Source organism: Tenrec ecaudatus, chromosome 4 (assembly GCF_050624435.1).
Source record: "Tenrec ecaudatus isolate mTenEca1 chromosome 4, mTenEca1.hap1, whole genome shotgun sequence".
Taxonomy (NCBI): domain Eukaryota; kingdom Metazoa; phylum Chordata; class Mammalia; order Afrosoricida; family Tenrecidae; genus Tenrec; species Tenrec ecaudatus.
In genome coordinates, this window is record NC_134533.1 from 139,842,092 (window position 1) to 139,862,682 (window position 20,591).

A 20,591-nucleotide genomic window follows, 5' to 3' on the forward strand; every position below is an offset into this window, starting at 1 on the left:
TTTCCGGTGCTAGAAGCATCTTCTTTATTCGTCTTTTCAAACTGTCTACCCGAGCATAAAGGAGAACTGCAGAAGATTTTATTAAGGCAAACACCATTTTTTAAAAACTTGGAAAATATTAAAAATCGGGAGATGTTCCATACCGATTTCCAAATTCTGAACAATGGAAAGGGCACCCCTGGGCGTGGATGCCGTGTGGTACAGAGCTGCGCGGTGACTGCGTGGTAGGGGCCTCCCTGATTCTTGCTGCCGTTCTCCCCTGGTTCGACTCGGCTGCCTGCAGGAGAGTGCTCTGGGGAACCTCCACTGGCTGTAACCCAGGCGGAGCTGTGCGCTCCCTTTCCGCCTGACGCCCTTCCAAAGTCAGGCACAGAGAAAGCCATGACCAATGGCATGAAACTGACATTCATGTCTTGTACTTGTTGTGATATTGTTCCCTGGTAGGGACTGGGGACATCTGTCCTCTTCCTGGCTGGTCAAGGCTGTCACTTACTTATGCCTTCCAGCAAATGGGACACTTTGTAAAACAACAGGTCTCCCCTCCAAGTACCAGCAGGTCCAACGCTTCACTTCATTACAATTTGATACACTGAGTCAACTGTATCACAGTGATATTAAAGCCAGGAGGGGCTGCAGATTGATAAACCATTCTTGCATTTGCTGGCAGCTGGGTGCTCTCTTCTGCTCTTGTCTGGTTTGCACATGACTAACTGCAGGCTCCAGGGATTTGCATTGGCAGATCATAAGAAAAAAATCCCATTAAAATGATATTCTCCCCATCATGTTGATCCCTTACGCGAGGAGCACTGGATTGTCAGAGGCATTCCTGAAGCTGGCTGGTAATGGATTTGCCAGGCTGTTTGTCCACCTTTGCAAAACCTTCTGAGGTCTGGGGCTGCCAACAGCACACAGTTTATCTGTGACCATGCCTCACTCCAGGGCAGAATCCTGAGCTGCCCTCTTTAAACCATCCCTACTTAGGAAGAATGGCCTTGATTGTCAGTTTTAAAAATCAATGCAGGAGAACCATGTGGCTCTTGCCACCCTGGAGTGACGAACAACAACTAGAAGGATGAACAGTCCCAGCAGGACAGTCACCAAATGTAAGTAGCTGTAACTCAGGCCAAGCCACCCAACGGGATCAGTGGCAGAGGCTATGGTAGAGCCCACATCCCTTCAGTTCCTTCATCTCCACCGCCAGGCCAAGGACCAAGAGCACTAGGTACATGTGTTCTGGTGAGCTCTAAAATTCTCACGCAGACTTTCAGTGAGTAGGAGAATGCTTCCCTTGTTGTCTATTAAGTGGGACTAAATGACCAACCCAATCACGTGTTGTGAACAGCCACTTGAGACTGAATCCCCACCTGATCCTCCAAAGTTTGCTGCTAACACCTGTCCAAGCCTTTCATTCCTGCCCCCTTCTTAGTCCCTGCCACACTGAAACCGTGGCTGCCCAAAGGTGACCCTCCCACTCTGCCTTTCCCCTCTTGGATACCTGAGTCTTCCACTCTGCCCACATCGCTCCTCCCCAGGCCTTTCCCAGTCCTTTATCCCCAAGTATGTGCCAGATGTCCCTCCCCATGGCCCCCACCTTTCCCATTCCTTCTCTCCCAGCACCCACTGCACGGGAATGCCAATGATTTGCCATGGGGTTTGTGACCTGCCACCTGGGAAACTTTAAAGTGTTCAACAGCTACACGGTCACTTTGAGTACAAGGATGCACCGAACCCAAGCCTGAGAATTTCCAGTCACCTCATATGCACGGGAAAACTGGATGGCAAATAAGAAGAGGGGGAAAAATTGATGCATTTGAATTATGATGTTGGTGAAAATATTGAATATACCCCAGAGGGTCAGAGAAAGGGCAAATCAATCTGGGAAGATGTATAGCCAGAATGAGGCTAGAAGCAAGGATGGTAAGACTTTACACATGTTTTCAGGAGAGGCCATCTTGAGACAAGGACGTCCTGCTTGGTCAGTTACAAAAAGGAAATGATCCGGGAGATGGATGGCAACAGTGGTTGCAGGCATGGGCCGAGGCTCAGCCATGACGGGGAGGATGACGTGGGTCCAGCTCTTGTACACAGGGTCCTTATGAGTCACAGCCAACTAACTCGATGGCCCCCAACGACAGCAACAACAATCCTGGAAACTCCGGGAAAGCAGAGGTCCCAGCTTCAGCTGCTGCTCCCGGGAACCCAGTACCGAGCCTGGCCCAGAGCTTGTGCCCAGAACATGTCTGCTGGATGAAGTTTAAAGGCAAAATCAGCCATTCAAAACCGATAATACACTTATGAAATTCCCACCAAAAATTAGAGCAGAGAGTGCGCTTCTGGAACTACCAAGGTGGAGAAGGAATTGAAAACCCATCAAAGCAGCTTGAATCCTCTCCGGGAGAAGCCCTGCAACATTGATGGAGCCATTGGGAGAAACCCAGTAAAATCGCTGAAATGTATATCGCAACCAAAACTGAACAACAAAGTAATATGCGGAGAGCAAAAAATGGAAATAAATCTATGTGTCAATCAGCAGAGGTTTCTGATGATCATTGGATTCGGTCTTTCATCTGTTCCCTTCTCCTGCATTCCATCTTCATCTTCTAGGTAATTATTTACCGTATTAGGCACCAACCATGTGCTTATGGCTATAATATGTGCTCAAGAACAGGGTCATGAATCCATGGTCCTGCCCTGGGGAGCTCACTGCCAAGTGTACAGGTGGCTGTGGGAGTGGGCATAGCCACAGTGGAGTTCTCTATGGAGTCTGGGATGACCACCACCTTGCTGGCTGATCTGTGAGGGCGTGCTGGGACAGTAGACATGAACAGTTATGCACGTGATGTGTGTTAGGGTATTTAGATCCAACAAGCCCCTGCTAAGTTTCCTGCTACACAGGGAGCGAGGCGTCTGTGAGCTGGCCCGTGCATCTCGCTGCATTCCCACTATGGGTGTGGTTGATGTCACGTAGCCTACCTGTTCTCATCAGAGGAAGGGAAACCTCCCAAGCAAGCTAGGCCTTGTGGTCCTGGATCCCCCACGGTAAGCAGGTGCCATCAGGTCACCTCCCATTCACGGCCCCTGGGTGTGTCCAAGCGCATCTGTGCTGCAGAAGGCGTCCCACGGCTGGGTTTCCGACAGCAGATCCCCTGGCTTTGCTGCCGAGGGACTTCTGCGGGGACTCCCATCTCTAGCAGCCTAGTCTAGTGCATTAACCGTGTGTACTAGTCAGGGTTACATGTTGTTTTTGTTTTTAATAGCGAAAGGAGACAGGACATAAGCAAAAGGAAGGGGTAGCACTTTCACGTTTCAGAGATCTCTAATTAAACTATGTTTACAGTTATAAATTGTCAGCTGGCATGCTCACTCAAGGAGTGGCAGAGTGGGGAGGTCAGTTTCTAGCCCTGGGTTTCCTGCCCCACATTACATACTGGGTCAGACTGGCTGAGAGGAGGGAGGAACGGACCGGGGTGCACTGGCAGAGGGCAGGCACCAGCTACTGGGAGTCTGTGACACCAGGGGGGGTTGGAAGGTGGGCAGTGATTTCAGCCCTTTCCTAAGGTCCCCACTTTGGGGAACAGATTTTAGCATTACTAGGTGAATGTTAATTCCCTGGGCGCTCCACTCCTGTAAACAGTTACAGTCTCAGAAACCCACAGGGGTCGCTATGAGTCCGCATTGACTCGATGGCAGTGAGTTTGGTGTTTGGGTTTTGAGGTGCTTTATTTGTCTGTGGAATCAGAATTTCCTCTTCAGTTCTTTCTAACTCTAAACCCTCTTACTTTGTTTGCATAAATCAGTATTTCTCAGTCCCAGCTTAAAAAATACTGTAGGCTATCCACAATTATCTCAGCCAGTATATGGATGTTCTTAACACACACACACACACACACACACACACACACACACACCTCTCACAATAGGTAACTTATTTTAATTCACTTCCATTCAGATTACGCATTTAAAACCAGCCCATTTGAGCAATCCAAATGGTCTGCAGTTTGGAATCACCCCAGCTCTTCTGGAGAAGGCCTGGACAGTTACGGGCTCAGAAACCTACAGGGGCCGCTATGAGTCACCACTGACTCCACGGCAGTGTGTTAAGTAAGCCATATGTCACCTTAGGAGGCGGCTGAGAGGCTTCTGGGGAATCACACAATTAATGGGAAGATTTTACAATCCCTGCAAACCCAGAGGAACAGGTATTAATCCAGGTACTGTGTTTGCAGAACTCTGGGGTCCTGCACCCAGCGGGGTGGTATTTACTGAGAAGGAAGGAACTGCTTCTGGGCTCCCCTCCTTGATTTTGACAGACATCCACCTCGAGAGATCCCTGGGGAAATGGGTCTCTCCTTTAAAGGTCCTTCATGTGCACTTCTGTGAGGATATTTCTATCTGACCCTGCGGTGTGGGGACTTAAACAGGAGATGGACAGGGTGGTATTCTTGGGGACAGCAAAGGGTTGGGCACATGGCTACTAATGAAAGATTGACCCTGTGAGGCTACCCAGAGGATCTCAGAAGAAAGATCTGACAATCTGCCTCTGAAAGGTCACAGCCATGGAAACCCTACGGCACGCAGCTCTACTCTGTAACACAGGGGCCACATGAATCTGAATCAACTAGACTGAGCTGGTGGAGGTAGAGGGAGGGGATGGAGAGAGATGGGGCAATAAGGAGAGAGAGGGGGAGGATTGTGGAAAACCCAGCCCCAGAGACAAAAGAGGCTGAAAGAGAAAGTTAAGAGTCTCAGAAACCCACAGGGGGCAGTTCTTCCCTGTTCTATAAGATCACAATTAGTTGGAATTGACTTGAGGAGAGTGAGTTTGATTTTTTTTAATTTTGATAGGGAGACAAGTTAAGCCAGGCAGAACGAACAGTAGGGAGGGAGAAGGCCAAGTCAGAAGGCAGCAGGAAGGGGTGCCGGGAGACTCAGACACTAAGGGCCCTTGATTGGACACATTTCACCTGCTTCATTAAGCAGCCCCTTCTTCTGACACCGTTTCCTGTCTGCCCGATGCTCCTCCTTGATCATTTAAAACCATGAAACAAAACAAAACGAACTCTCCCACAAATCCCCATGCAGGCCTACTCTGGGCACGCTGCTTCAGGGGGACTGCCTCCCAGAGCAGCCAGTGTCACTGCCATGGTCCCAATGCCCACAGCATCAGAAACGCCTCTTCAACGCTTCAGATTCAGACCTGACACTTCATTGGTCAACGGCAAATGTAACACAATGGCCCTGTGATCAGAAAGCATGAGGCTCTGGAGTGAGTCATAGAGTTTTCCACTTCAGAAAAGAACTGATTGCAGCCTGCAAACTTCACAATTCTCGGGATCCTGTTGTCACCAAACTGCACCGTCACCCAGAACAGGTAGAGAGCGTCAAAGAGCAGACACGGGTAGTGACAAGGTTGATAAACTCAGGCTAGCCAAGCAAGGGGACCATTTCTCATCACCTCAGTGTGGACCGATGGAGGTCCGCTGACCAGTGCCGGGAACCCTAGTTCTCCCCAAGGCTGAATGATTGGGTTGTGGGGGAGGGGGAGTTCTACCTTGACTTTAAGCTAATGATCTCTCCCGAGGATGATTTTTCTCTCCCCCAAATCAGCAAATGAAAGAAGGCAATACCTACCTACTGCCACCATTGGAAGCAAGCAAGTTAGCCCTAGAAGGCGTGAGCAGCGAGCAGGTGGAGGGGAACCATACCTGGTCCAGCTTCCAGTGGAATTCCGCAGGGCGGAAGGTGTCGGCTTGATCAAAATCCTTCCGCAAGAGGAAGACGAGGCGGCAGTTGTGCACGTACAGAGCGTAGTGATGCCGGTTCATCTCTGAAAAGCACAAAGACGAGTGGTGGGATTTGGGCTCTCTCTGCCAGAAGGGCCTGGGATGGCTACAGCTGCTTAAAGCAGTTGCCATGGGTTGCCCGACTCATGACAACCTCATGCAGGTCCGAGCAGACGGCATTCTAGAGGGTTTTCGGTGGCGGATAGCCGTTTAGGTTATTGAGCTGTAATTAACAGCTCATACAATTCAGTGGTTGCATCATATCAAGAAGGGTTGTGAAATCATTCCCACTGTCAACGTGGAACCTCTCCTTCTTGTCCCCTCTGCAGAGCTGTGGCGGGATAGCGGTTACCAGGCGACTGATAACAGCGAAGTCAGCGATTCTTCCTTTCGGCGCACATAAAGTTACCTTCTCAGAAACCCACAGGGGCAGCTCTACCCCGTCCTGTGGGGTCACTCTGAGTGCGCATCGACTTGACGGCAGTGAGTCTGTCCCCACAGAGGTGGACTCCCCATTTCTCTAGTACTCCCCTCCCTTCCTGCCCCCAGGCAGTCATCAACCCAGCGACTGGCTTGGGAATGCCACCCATTCTGGATTCCCCTTACAGATAAACATACAAAACCAGAGCAAACAACAAACAAGGACCAAGTAACAATCTAAGAGGAAAGCAGAGAGTATTAAAATTTTTTAAATAAACTCCCATTGGGTCCAGAGGGAGATCAAAATACAAGGTGTTACATTCCCGCCGAGGTACAGCTGCCAAACCCACTGTAAAGTGCTAACAATGGGGCTGTTAGTGCTGCATTGGGACTACACCGGGACTTAATCCACGGAGGGCCTGCACATGGATTTGGACTAACACTGTCATCCACAGCGTTCCACAAACCAGGTGTTCAGAATGTAGGCACTGATGCCAGTGCTCCTCCAGGTTGGGATTGTATTTGCACTCCTTGGATCACATAGGCTAGTGTGCATCTTCCGTGTGGACTTCGTTCACTCTGCACCTAGATGGCTGCTTGTTTGGAGACAGGCCTTTAAGACTGCAGACATTGTTTTCCATGATAGCCGGACACCATCTGATTTCTTTACCACACTTTGCTATGGCCCCGTGTCTTCAGAGAGCTCATGAGTGGGAATACCAAGCAGGGGGGTGACTGAATTGTTTTTTTTAATACTTTTATTGGGAGCACGTACATCTTTGATCACAATCCATACATTCATCCAGTGTGTCAAGCACATTTGCACATATGCTGCCATCGTCATTCTCAAAGCATTCTCTTCCCACTTGAGCCCCTGATATCAGCTCCCCATGTCTTCCCCCCTCCTCCGCCTGCCGTCCCTTACAAATCCTTGATACATTATAGATTATTTTTGCAGACCTTACATCGTCCTCCATCACCCCTCATCCACTTCTCTGTTATTGGGTCCCTCTGGCCTGACCTTTACTCGAGGTGCCCCTTACTGAGACTCAGAACCCCAATGTTGGCCTTAGCCTCTCAGCGTGCCAACCGGTTGGACCAGGAGCCCCAACAAAGGGTGTGCATCCCCTTTTCTCTTTTATACTCTGTTCTGATAACAAGGAGGGTGACGCTCACAGAAAGAGGAGGGTCGGAGCAAGAGGGGTCTAAGCAGAGCTTCTGCCTAAAGGCCATTTGTGGGTACATTTCATCAGCAAGATTTTTCTCCCATACAAGTATGGGAGCAGTGTTAGTTCTTATGTGCTACACAAGTAGTGGAGAGTTAATTAGCTATGTATATGTACATAGACATGCACATGCATATGTGTATGCATACTAATAAAGCACTGCTGGCCAGTTGATTCTGATTCCCTATCAGGCCAATAGGACAGAGAAGAACTGCCCTAGGAGAGTCTCTGGAAGCAAACTGCCCCATCTTGCTCCTGCAGAGTGGGTCGAATGGTGGTGGGTTCGAATCTTTGCCTAACAGCTGAGGGCTTAATTACTGAGCACCACAGCTCTGTACTTAGCAGTTTAACTAAATCAAAATTCTGCTAGTCTCCTTAAAACAGATACATAAACATAATTTTGAAAATTAAGAAAGTAAGTCATTTGGGACCAATATTTCAATTATGAGAGATTCTCAGGTACTAAATGAGACCCTGAGTGGAAATGACTTGCTAATTTTTAAAGAGCCAATACCTCCCTAAGTGCTCAGAGGGCTTGCTTCCCATCACGCCAGCCTCTCCGGGCTCTTTTCTCCTAGCATTCAAGTGCCTCCAAGCTGGACTCCGGGGGACTGATTCCTCTACATGGATCCCCCCTTTTCCATGAGGTTTGCTGGAAGGAGTTAGCAGCAACCCTCTTCTAGGGATGTGCCCGGATCCGCCCAGGTCAGACAGGTTCACGCAAGGCCCTCTGCCAGAGAGACTGGCAAGGCACAGGGCAAGAACTGGTAAGTGAACCAATTCAGGCCGATGATAAGCATCCTTTCCGAGTATGTCTGGACAGAATCGACCTCTCTTTCAGTGGAAAGGCCAGACAGATTCTCTTTGTCTCTGACAGTTTTAGTGGCGTGCTGGGAGATCTGGAAGTGTTACAGCCATGTCTGCTAACATGAAATTGAGCCGCTTACAGAGCAGACCTGAGACTGCTGTAGAGAAATGGAGCCAAGGCCATGGTTAAACTCTGCTTAAGGTCATTGGAGCACAGAACAACTTCAGTCACAAGAAGCCCACATTTCTTTAATTATGTAAGTCAGTTTGATCTGTCTTTCTTGTTTCCTGTAACCCAAATCATCACAATGGCCACAATGCAAAGATGTGTGTAAAACATCTGCCCAGAACAGATGCTCAATAACCGTTAGTTATTGCAAGGACTCTTAGACTGCTTTGTGTCCACAGCAACGTGACAGTGCATCAGACGCTGCCTGCAGAAAAGCATTCCCACCCTCGGGACTTAGCTAAAGAATGGCAAGGGGTTGCTATGAGAGGCAGGCGCAGCCTTGGTGGCGGACTGCGTGCCTTTGTCCTAGTGATGAGCAAAGCATCCCCCTAGATCTTGTTTGCAGAATTTTACTAAATATTTCTTGTCGCCCTTATTACCATATATGCATATATGTAACGGATTTTTTACAGTTTCTGTTGGTAACTGATAGGGAACTGTAGGAACAAAGACTGTTGACCGTTCCTTCTGTTTGGAGCCAAGAGGAGGCTGGGAGTGAAAAAGCAGAACAAGGAAAAGGAAAGCGGAGCCCTCACGCTGCCAGAGCATCCTCTGCCTCCTTGATTCTGGCCCACTGAGTCAGCCCGCACACCAGGAGCAGCTGGCTTGGTAAGTGGGCTGGTGATGGGCGCCACGCAGGGAATGGCTTTCTTTCTTCTCTTGCTTGAAGGTCCTCTTTGTTGAAGAAACCTTTCCTTCCTTTGTCCACAGCTCTGGATATAGTACAAAACCTTCTAGTCACCTTCAGATCTTAGAACAGTACCGTATTGTTCAAGCCAAATCAAAACATCAATCTCTTAGCAACAAAAGATTTGAGTCTCTTTCCCCAGAGCTCATCTATTAGGGAGACAACAGATAAGCTTACAAAATAAAGTTTATCCTGCTTGTGTCTCAACTCCTTTAAAATATCACCAATTGGAGACTGAGTTACTTAAAGTAACTCAACAGTTACTTTAAGACAAAAGTCAGAGTGCAAGCGGGCAGGGAAATTATATTAATGGAAACTTCCAAGGTGAAAATATTGAGAATGTTCACAAATGGACATACTTGAGTACTGCTGATGATGTCACTGAACAATTGTCCGATGGGAACCTAAACTGTGGATAAACCTTAACTACAAGAAAAATAAAGCATTATTTAATAAAAGGAAAAAAATAAAAGCTAAGTTCCTCTCAAGAGAAAGACAGGGCTTTCCACTCCTATAAAGAGTTACAGTGTCAGAAACTCACAGGGGCAGTTCCACCCTGTCCTACAGGGTTGCTAGGAGGAGTTGGCATCAACTCGATGGCAGTGAATCTGTGCTGTTTTTGAAGACCCTCTCCTCTGCTCAGTCTCCACGCATGACTTGGCAGCCAACACTGCCAATTCTTCCTGTTCCCTGTCTTCAGTCTCCTGCCTGCTCCTCATTCTGATCACAGTCAGAGGCAGGAAGAAGGACAAAGGGGAAGAAACACAATGCTCTTCCTAGAAATGCTGGTGGTGTTTGTCATTTTCCCGGTATCTTTTGTCTACATGAATGATGTCCTCCAGGGGCACTAGCTGCATTTTTGAGTGGCCTATGGAGATCTTCCATTGTCACCAGGGCCAACGAAAGAAGCTTGGGTCCCGGTAAAATGTCTTCCTCAGTCTTCTATACAATCTCACCTAAGAATTGAAATGAGTCGCTGCACAATCACTTTCTGGATGACATGAGGTCTTTGTGTCAGCTCCAGTCCCCATCTTTGTGGCCCCTACCTCTTCATTCATTGAAATTAATTTCATAGCAACTAACAATAACAACAACTCCTTATTAGAGTTCCTGAGTGGTGAAAATCATCACTGTGCTTGGTTGCTAACAAAGTTTGGAAGGTCAAGTCCCCTCTGTGGCACCTTGGCAGAAAAACCTAGATTCTATTGTGAAATCTCAGCCACTGAGAGCCCTATGAAGCACAGTTCTACTCTGACACACATAGATTGCCATGATCCAGAATCAACTTTTCTGGCTTATTGGTATTTTTCCATGCAATGGAGCCCTGCTGGTTAGTGGTTTACACATTGAGCTCCTAACCATAAGGTCAGCAGTTCAAACTCATCAGCTGCTTCTTAGGAGACAGTAGTGGCAGTCTGCTCAACTATAGCTGTACCAACTTGGAAACCCTAGGGAGCAGTTCTACTTGGCCTATATAGTTGCCATGAGCTGGAACTGACAGAGAGCCATGGATTTTTTAAAAATTGGCTTAGTTGGATGCTTTCCAATTCCTTCCAACCTGCTGCGATCTCTCATCCTAGCATGCAGCCTTCTTGGCTTCAACTTAGTCAGTTTCTAAGCCCTGACTATGTGGTATAGGGTGCTGTTCCTGCTATGTGGTATATGGTATGGGATTACTAACTGCAATATCAGCAGTTCAAACCTATGAGTTGCCCATTGGGAGAAAGATGAGTCTGTATGCTGCCATAAAGATTTATAGCCCCCCAAACCCTGTAGGAGTCATTATGAGTCAGAATTGACTTGATGGAAGTGGGTTTCTTGTTTTGGGGTATCTATAGCAGAAGTAAGGATACCTCCTTTCTGCCAAGGGCCATTTGAACATTTACAACAACTTTTGGAACACAAAAATTATCAACTTAAAAATTAGCCTGCTGTAATTGCTCAAACATTTAATTACTTCACCCCTGATGTGATGGCTGGAATTGCTTCTCTTTGGTGAGAGGCGGATATTAGCTGCTGGTGATGATTTCTGGGGCCTTCAACAGCCTGTAGGCTGGGCCTTCGCCGCCCCTGGTCTACGTGGACAAGGACACTTGCATCCTGCCCCCTCTCCTCACCCTACTACTGGAGAGCTTCAGAGAGTCTCGCTGAAGAAGTCAACTCTCCCAGAACTCTCACAGGTTTTTCTCTGACCCAAGAATGTCCATAGCTTAACTGGCAGGCAGGTGGGAGTGAGGTTCCACCTCCTCTCTGTAACAGACAGTCTCGGTCTTCTGAGTGATGTCCTGGGCGTGAGGGAACACCCCTTAGCATTCCACTAAGGGGCAGCCAAGGGGGTCAAGAGAGCACTCTCTAACCAGGTCAGCAATTATGTCTCTCTCCCTCACACGTGGGTCCAGTTGCTAGGCCAGGTGAGCCACTTTTGGCAAACCCAGTAAGGATGAGGCTAATAGTGAATATGGCTACTTACCTATCGTCTCCATTGGAATTCAGAAATAGCAGGAGTGCTGGGTGCTAGGACAAAGCACCCCAGCAGACGCCGTTGTGTGCAAGGGGAGGGACATTACTGAGAGAGCCAGAGCCGAAGAACAAGAGCTGACTGGGCAGAGAATTACACCAGAGAATATAGGGACTGGGGGCCATGAAAAGTAGGAGCTAGAGTTGACTCAACAGCCTCCTCCTTGATATACTGCTAAACTCATTTCCCACCCCCACCCCCTGGGGTGACCAAATTCGAACCAGTAGAAGTATAATATGCCACCTTCTCTCTTGCGCCATCAATCATTCTATGTTCAACTCTCTAGTCTAACTTCCTGCTCTGTGGTTGTAAATGGTGGCACCAAAAGGTCAAAGGAGCCTGGGGCTCTGTGAAGCCGAGCTTCCCCTCAGACACCCCCATCTGCACCACAGGAGACTGCTGTGAGTGAGGCCTGAGGGTGCTGTTGGTGGAGGTGGTGGCAACGGTGGCTTTCCTTTTGCTTCCTCGTTTTTTAATAATGGCGACTCTATTTTAGACAGAGTAGAATGGACCCTGTTACTATAAATCTTTATAGGAGTAGAAAACCTCATATTTCTCCCCCAGGGAAGTGAATGGTTTCAAACTTCTGACCTTGTGGTGTGGAGCTCAAAACTTAATCAATCACACCACCAGGGTGCTCATAGGGCCTATGCAAATTGGAACAGACTCAGGGCAATGCATTTTGGTTGGATTAATCAATGATGCTATCCATCTGTCTCTCATTTATTTAGAAATAGGCTCACTTCACTTAATTTTATGGGAAAATTGACAATGTGCATCAATAACCTTTCTAAAAATAGCTCTTTGAATTAGTTACTACAACTTCTGTCTGGAAATGATCATAAATGTCCATAAAAGTACATACAAGAATGTTCATTATATCATTGTATTTTAATTTACATTAAAAAAGATATATTCTTAAAGGCTAATGACAGGGGCCAGTTGAGTGAAATGTGGTAAGTCTGCATGACAGAGTATTTTTAAGTGGCCATGTATTTTATAAGGATTCTTGGTGACATTGTGGAATAAGCACCGGGCCGCTAACTGCAAGGGCAACAGTACAAAGTCACCCGTCACACTGTGGGACAAAGACGAGGCTGGCTGCGCTCATAAAGATCTACAGGCTTATCCCCTTGCAGAAGGGCTGTGGGGAGGAGATGAGCCAGTCAGGGTGCGGTGTAGCAATGATTAAATATACAATTCTCCTCTAGTTCTTGAATGCTTCCTCCAACCACTATCATGATCCCAATTCTACCTTACAAATCCGACTGGACCGGAGGATGTACACTGGCACAGATAGGAATTGGAAACACAGGGAATCCAGGACAGATGAACTCCTCAGGACCAGTGGTGTGAGTGATGATACCAGGAGGGTGGAGGGAAGGTGAAGGAGAAAGGGGGAATAGATTACAAGGATCTACATATAACCTCTTCCCTGGGGATGGACAGCGGAGAAGTGGGTGAAGGTAGACGTTGGATGGTGTAAGATATGACATAATAATAATAATTTATAAATTATCAAGAGTTCATGAGTAAGGGAGGGGGACAGGGAGAAAAAGTGAGGAGCTGACACCAAGGGCTCAAGTAGGAAGCAAATGTTTTGAGAATGATGATGGCAACATATGTACAAATGTGCTTGACACAATGGATGGATGGATGGATTGTGATAAGAGTTTTACGAGCCCCCAATACAATGATTAAAAAAAAAAAAGATTTACAGTCTTAGAAACCTTATAGAGTCACTGTTAATTGGAATCAACTTAGTGGCAGGGGTTTCTGTTTTCATACTTTAAGATATTATTTTATTGTGTAAATAAATGATCTGAATAAAATCTTATATAAAAGGGAGACGATGCCAAGGAGTCCAGGTAGAAAAAGAATGGTTGGAAACTGACTGTGGTAGCAATTGTACCATTCTACCCGACGTGATTGAATATGGAATGATATGTAATATGCATTAAATCCCAATGGATAAAAGAAAGAGAAAAAGATAACCATCGTATTACACATATTATAAAAAATAGAATGAAAATTGTAAAGGCATTTGATTCATAGAAACAAAGATATGATCTCAATGAAATGAACAAAATGGCACCTCAAATAATTTCCGAGTGCTAAGAGTTTAGGTTATTTACGTATGTCCTTTTATGCTTTTCATATTTCCTAGAGTTTCTACTATAAACATATGTTGTTTTGATGATTTATGGGGAAATCCCATGTATGTGTATGCATATATGTGTATGTACATGTATATATTTGAGTTTTACTTTACTCTTGATGTTTTTCACGTATGTCCAGGAGTTATTTATGAATGTTATAGTTTAGGTCAGGAAAGAGTGTAAGAGAAAATTTTCCTCATTTTGGGATGCCAATCTTTTGCTCATCTGTAAACTGTCATTTAGTTCTGCGGCCAAAGCTGGCTTATTGAGTGACCTTGCTCATGGTTTAGGCAGGATTGGTGAAGGCAAAGTTCTCAGTCCAGGCTGTCCAATGCAGTCCCGCAGAGATTGTGATTCACCGAGCTGAGGGGCGACTCTGACATGGGTGCTGCTTCACCTGGCCCTAGATTATGTAATGTGTGGCAGGGTGAGAACTGCTGGTCCGATGGAGTGGGCCTGGTAATTAGCTGTCATATCCTGGGCGACTACGACCCCTCCTCTGTGAGCAGGTGTGGTGATCTGTCCCACTTGCCTTCCAGGTATATTCGATACACTTCACAAAGGACTACGCGGTGTTTCCAAAGTTTGTGGGGAAAAATAATTACCTCCTTTAAAACTCAGACTTCCCGTGAACTTTGAGGGCCTCTTGAATCAGTGTGTGTGGTTACAAAAGCCAGCGTGTGCTGCTTTGTGTTCTTATGTGCCCACGAAGTCACGGTCTCACTGCCAAGGCTGGCTCCTGGCTTCTGGCTGAGTGCCCACTAGGCACTGCACTACACGGGACCTGGCCTCAATCCTCAGAGCCACCTCGTGAGACCCTGTCAACGGGAAGGTCCCAACGGAAAGCTGGTTCTTGACGTGCACTGTGATGGGAACAGGCCAGGAGACTTTTCCAGTCCACATCCAGAAACACTTAACATTTACTTTAAAGATTGCCCGAGCCAGGGAACGTGGAGCTGCTGGTGGGACCACACATCAGGGTAAATGAAACTGAAAGTAATCAGGGTTAAAATAATAGTAGGAACACTTTATATGCTGCTGTTCAGTGATTTTAGAACTCTAGTTTACATTTGTCCCATCTTACAGATGAGCGAGTGAGGCTCTGAGATTAAGAACTCCGCCAAAGGCATGCACTACGATGCCGCTGAGCTGCGCTGGGAACTTTGCGGTGGACAGTTGAACTGTTAGCCATGATTCTATTTTTCAGTGTCATAGTTGTTGCAGTTGTCATTTATTGTGACTCTTTTAACAAAAGTGGTATTTCAAACTAAAAAACTGTGGAATGACAACAAAAGATGCAGCTGTATTTGTGTGTGTCTTTGTGTGTGTGCAAATGCGTGCACGCAGGCAGGTGGAGTATAGCCACAGGAGCATACGGGTTGGAGTTAGTTTGGTTTAGACTTATATTCCAGTTCTGACATTGACTGCTCTATAACCTGCGAAAAGTTAGTCAACTGCTCAGGGATTTTGCTTTGCCTTTAAGTTGGGAGATACGACAGCACTGTGATAAAACTGCTTGTAGAGATGTGAGAAGTTTCTCACATATAGTATAGTGGGGGGGGCGTTCTATACCGATGTCTCTGTCTTATGTCAGTTCTGACATAAATCACCTACTTCCGTTGAGAAAATGTTTTAATTAATCCTGCCTTTTATGATCAGCACCTTTATAAATGAACTCTTTATTTGTCTTTGGGGGCTGGGAACATTACATATAAGCTTACAGACATTTTAATATCTATCTATATATCCTGATAAGAAGAAGAACAAAGTAAGACTGAAACAGACCATCGTCGCGTGCATCTTTCCGTGAGAAACGTGCCCGCGGGTGGTTTCCTCTGCTAAGTCGTTACACCCTGATGGCTTAGAGATACAGCTACAGCCACGTGATGGGTAGAAAGGCTAAACCTGGTTCACAGTCATCTAGCTCCATGTTGTGGAGCACTTTTACCTCCCTGCCCATGAACTGGCGCAGGCTCAGCAAGTGGGAGACGCCTAACAGGTGATAGTCAGCATTACAATGAATGCTGGTAATTGACAAATGACAAAAAGAAAAAAACCGCCCCGCCTTCCAGTCAATTCGCACTCGCTCCAGTGCAGGTGGACCTGTCCTAATGGGTGTCTGAGACGGTGACTTCGTCTTTCTCTCGCAGAGGCTGCTTGTGGTTAGCACGCAACTTAGAACCACCATGTCCCCGGGGCTCCTTTACAGACCTCAGTACTTTGAAAATCAGCTACATCTTTCCACTCAAAAGAAAGATCGAACAAACTCCCACTGCAGAATATAGGTAACGGTAAACTGCCTTGCTCAAAGTAGGTATGAAGGTTCCCCTTACCACCCCTACAGCAGTCCTGGAGTATCGGAGAAATCCTGGGGTTGGAGGAACCCCGTGTTGAGGCCCTGGCCCCACTGTTCAGCATGTTCCTGTCTGCACGTGCACCCTTCCTCCTCTCTCTTCCTGCTCTAGCAACCCCGGGTCCTGCTGCTGTGTGCCGTGTCTGTGCACAGTCCACTTGGATGCAGGCTGGGGCCATGAGGGGGGTGGATGAGCCTCTCACCTGTCTTATCGGAGTTGCAGAGGATCGTTTCCTTCTCGGCTCGCACACCTGGGCTGGGGCCATGCTTCATCCACATGGTGATGGTGAACTGGTCTGTCAGGTTCTTGGGCACAATCCCATCGGGGATCTTGGCACCCTGCCTGCCATCAAACCTGAAGGTCATCTCGCTGCTGTCTACCAGCAGGCCCGAGGTCCAGTTGGTGGCAGCACTTGGGGATGGCAGGAGGTCGATGATGCCAGAGGAGGCTCCTGCAGGAGACACGAGACAGAAAGGGGGAAAGGGCATTTCTCAGGAGATGGGGGTGAACACCTTCTGGCTTCTCTGGGAGCAGAAGGAGCCACTCAGAGACTGATCCATTCATGAAGAGGGATCTCTACAGCCAAGTTAAGGGGCTGGAGGACAATCAAGGCCAAATGTCATGCCTGGTTCAGAGTTATTTATGGTCTGGGTACGGAGTCACCCATAGCTTCTGCACACACACACACACACACACACACACACACACTGCATGGGCAAGACAGGGTGGAATTTTCACACAGAGCAAAAGGGCTGGAGGCATGTGGACACTGGGGAGAAACCAGGGAAAGTTGCTGGAGACCAGTGTTTGACTTAGGCCAAGGTATTCAATCCTTCACTCATCCCTCCAGTAGAAACACACCAGGCATTGACCGAGAGCCAAGACTCTCGCTAGGTGCTGGGAACGTAGAAGTGACTGACTGAGCTCCTCACCTGGGGAGTACAGACCCATAAGAAGAGGGGCGGTAATTAGTGTGATCACAGCTGCTGCTGGGAGAAGGTCTTCGTGGGGATCTGAGGAGGGTGAGCCATTTTGCCCTCCTCACCCTTTGTCTTTTTAATGCAAATAATTCACTTAGGTCCAAGGCACAGTGGTTGAGAACAGGAGTCCTAAAAATAAGTGGAACTTGACCTTAACACCTGCAGTGCCACTGGCTGGCTTTGTGACTGTGAGCAAGTCACTTATCCTTTCCTACTTCCCACCTTCTGCAACAGCTCCCCGTGTGCCGAGTACTGCCTGCCTGCAACGGTGTTTTGTCGAATGTTCTTTTAACGTTAGTTATAGTTTAATCATTAACATCGTTACTATTATTATTGCTACTATGCTTAGTGCAGGCAAAGGCACGCGGGCTGACAGAAGCCTCTTGGAGGCGATGTGGAGGTCAGTGCTGAGGCAGAAGAAGGGACTGGCCTGGCAGAGGACACTGGGTTTCATCTTTGGGGGTGATCCTCGGGGCTTCAGGGACGCTGGGGGAGGTTCACATGCTGCCAAAAAAGTCTCCCGCATCTGAATGTTTCACTCGGGAGCAAGGCACAGATATCCAGGGAAGAAGAGGCCAGCGTGTGTGTGTGTGCGTGCATGTGTGTGTGTGTGTGTGTGTGTGATGTGATGCTACTATCAGATGATAAGCGTCAGGAACACAGTGTGCCCCATATTGGGAGTTGGGCATATGGGACTCTGTTCTGGAACAGCCTCTGACATATTGGTCATCAATTTAGATAGACTTAGTGGACAGTCATGGTGTGTGTATTACCTGCCATTTGCCAAGGCTCGTTGGTATTCTGAATTCCCTCTATTGGAGTCCAGCCTCCTCCAGCTGGGTCCTGAAGTGAGCCACAATGAAACGCTTGTGGAGTCTAAATGACCCTGGGGTATCCCACCGGTTGGCCATATGACCAACCAATTCTCTCTCCTACCTTGGGGCATCTCACTGGGTCTAGTGTTAGCAACACTAGCTTGCGATTGTAAGGTTATGTTGTCTGAAAAAATGTTTCCCGAGCGTTCAGTGGTTCACTCACTTAGCACTGTGAGAGGTTCACTGTGGCGGAAGCTTCCAATCACTCAGTTTGAGCATGGACAAGAGGTCGCACAGACAGGCTCAGCTGACATTATGTAGATGGCTGGATGCATGTTCTGGAGATACGGGGAGCCAGAAGGGCTAACATGCATTGTAGTCAATGGCTTACTATAGATGCCAGACCTCAATTAAACACTTCACATGCCTTCCTTAGGTAATCTCTGAGGTGAATACTATATTAGTCTAAATATTAGCATGACCAAGATCCTAACCAGGTAGGAAACAGTCTCTATTAGGAGGATCTAAAACTCACGTTCCCTCTGCACCATGGGGAAAAACCCGAAGGAAGCTCTGGCTATCTCCTGCTCACTTTACAAACATGAAGAGTGAGGGCCAACGGAGGAAAGTGACTTGCCCGTGGACACACAGCTCCCTGGGGGCAGACCTAGGTCTAGAAAACAGCTCTCCCTCAGTGATGACTGTGTTAGCACAGCACAGTTCAACAGAACCCCATCTTTCTGCACAAGCAGCCTCTGCCCTGTGGAGGCTGTAGAAGCCCCCTTGTGCCCTGACAAGGCCAGGAGGGCAGCGTTCCAGGTCTTCCCCAGCGAGGTGGAGCAGCAGGCCTCCCCCTCATGCATTGATGTCTCCTAACTACCAGCAAACATCAAGCTGTGCTTACCAGATGGTACAGGCATTCATAAGTTTAACGGTTGTATTTCATTTCTTGGTGCACTTAAAAACAGATTTACTATCTTCTGAAATTCTCTCTTTCCTCTCTCCAAGGGATCCCATGGGAAGGCAGTGGGTAAATAAGACACATCACTTGTAAATATGGTGCCACAGCTCCTGCACACCAGGGTGTAGTTAAGATGCTCCTTTGGAATTCTATGTGCAGTTCCCACTGGGGACAGTGACACTGATCTGGTGCAACAATTTCAGCTTGAGGATTGAGGGTAGGGAAGCCCCAGTGAGGTAAGGTTTCTAAGCCCTACCAGAGTGGGGAAGCCTTTCCCAGCCAGCAGATAGAGAAGGAACTAGATTAAAGGGGTGGACTGTGGTGTGAGAGCCCACATTTGGGTGGGAGCAAGGTCACTGCGTGCTGTTCCTAATGGAAGCAGCCTTTGCTCTTGGCTCTGGATGGCTCCAAGGTGGGTCTTCACAGCGGCCATTGCCACGGAGCCCCTGGCGCTCCACCACGGGGTCTCTGAGAGTTGGGATAAGAGGAAGGTCTCTGAGGAGAGGAACCATTGTAATCAAGGATTGGGCCTTACTCTGTTTTCTCACATTGGCAACATCAACTCCATATTATTTCAATAAATATTTAGATTATGTCTACTGTATGCCAGGCACTGTGATAGGAGTGCAGAAATAAACCAGATAGAAATGGGCCCTGCCTTCAGGCACCCCGTCCAGTAGAAGGTCTTTTATTTTCAGTGGGTGGAAAAACCTGGGAGGCAGTCTTGATGAACACCTTCATGGCCACTAGGAGTAAATGATGATCAAATATGTTCTATCCAAAACATGCCTCTCTGATCCACTTATACGTGGCTTGGCCATGTGGTTTGCACTGATGAATGAAAGGTGGGTGGAGGTGACATGATCGTGTGAGGGCAGGAGTTTTAGGAGTCACTGCCTGGCTCACCGTGGGCTTTTTCCATCTTCCATGACCAGCACATGTTCTACATAGAGGCCCCACCTGGTGAGGCCTGGTGAGAAGGAAGCATGCTGCACAGCTACATGCAAACTGAGAGCAGGATGTAGGACTGATAAATGCACCATTATATGTTGACCCAAGGAGATTTAGGGGCTCTTTATTATTGCCATATATCCCACCTGATGCGGCTGATAGTCTACATAAGTGATTGATATGCCAGCGACGGTCTCTACTTCTCCATCTGCACACCTGGAGTATGGGCAAGGAGGAATTTCTGCAAGAGAGGTAGCTCTTAAGGCTTTGGAACCAGAAACTACAATATTTAGGTGATGCTACCTAGGCTTTGGGTGAGGGGTGGGCGGTCAGGTTTCTGGGCCAGCATCACGGGCATGCAGCTTCTGCCTAGCTTGGGGAAGGCTGCTGTGACAAAATCTTCTTCCCCAGGCAGCTGGGAATGTGCTTTGGACATCAGCAACTCCAGAGAGGAGCCCACTGCTCACTGTCGCCCCCAGTGGCTCAGTGTGGTAGTCCTTTGCTGATGTATAAGTGACAGCTTCACCTCATTTCCCATGGTGTTGAACTATGTTCCTTCTAGTCAGAGGCTCATCTCCGCTGTCTGAGAGCCCCTGGAACCCCTGGAAGTTCTAGGAACCCCTGGAGCCCCTGGAAGTTCTGGAACTCCTGGAAGTTCTAGGTAGTTAGAGGTGTCACAGAAAAGCTGACAATGGCTTCC

General features: G+C 47.7%; 1 protein-coding gene across 1 annotated transcript in view; it reads right to left on the reverse strand.

Annotated features, from left to right (window-relative positions):
* CLSTN2 (calsyntenin 2) overlaps positions 1-20,591 on the reverse strand; it is a 444,486-nt gene that overhangs the window by 108,945 nt on the left and 314,950 nt on the right. Inside the window, exons 7-8 of the mRNA XM_075547855.1 lie at positions 16,387-16,635; positions 5,706-5,827 (exon numbers count right to left, since the gene is read on the reverse strand). Coding sequence (XP_075403970.1) covers positions 5,706-5,827; positions 16,387-16,635 — 371 coding nt within the window. The remainder of the gene's footprint in view (positions 1-5,705; positions 5,828-16,386; positions 16,636-20,591) is intronic.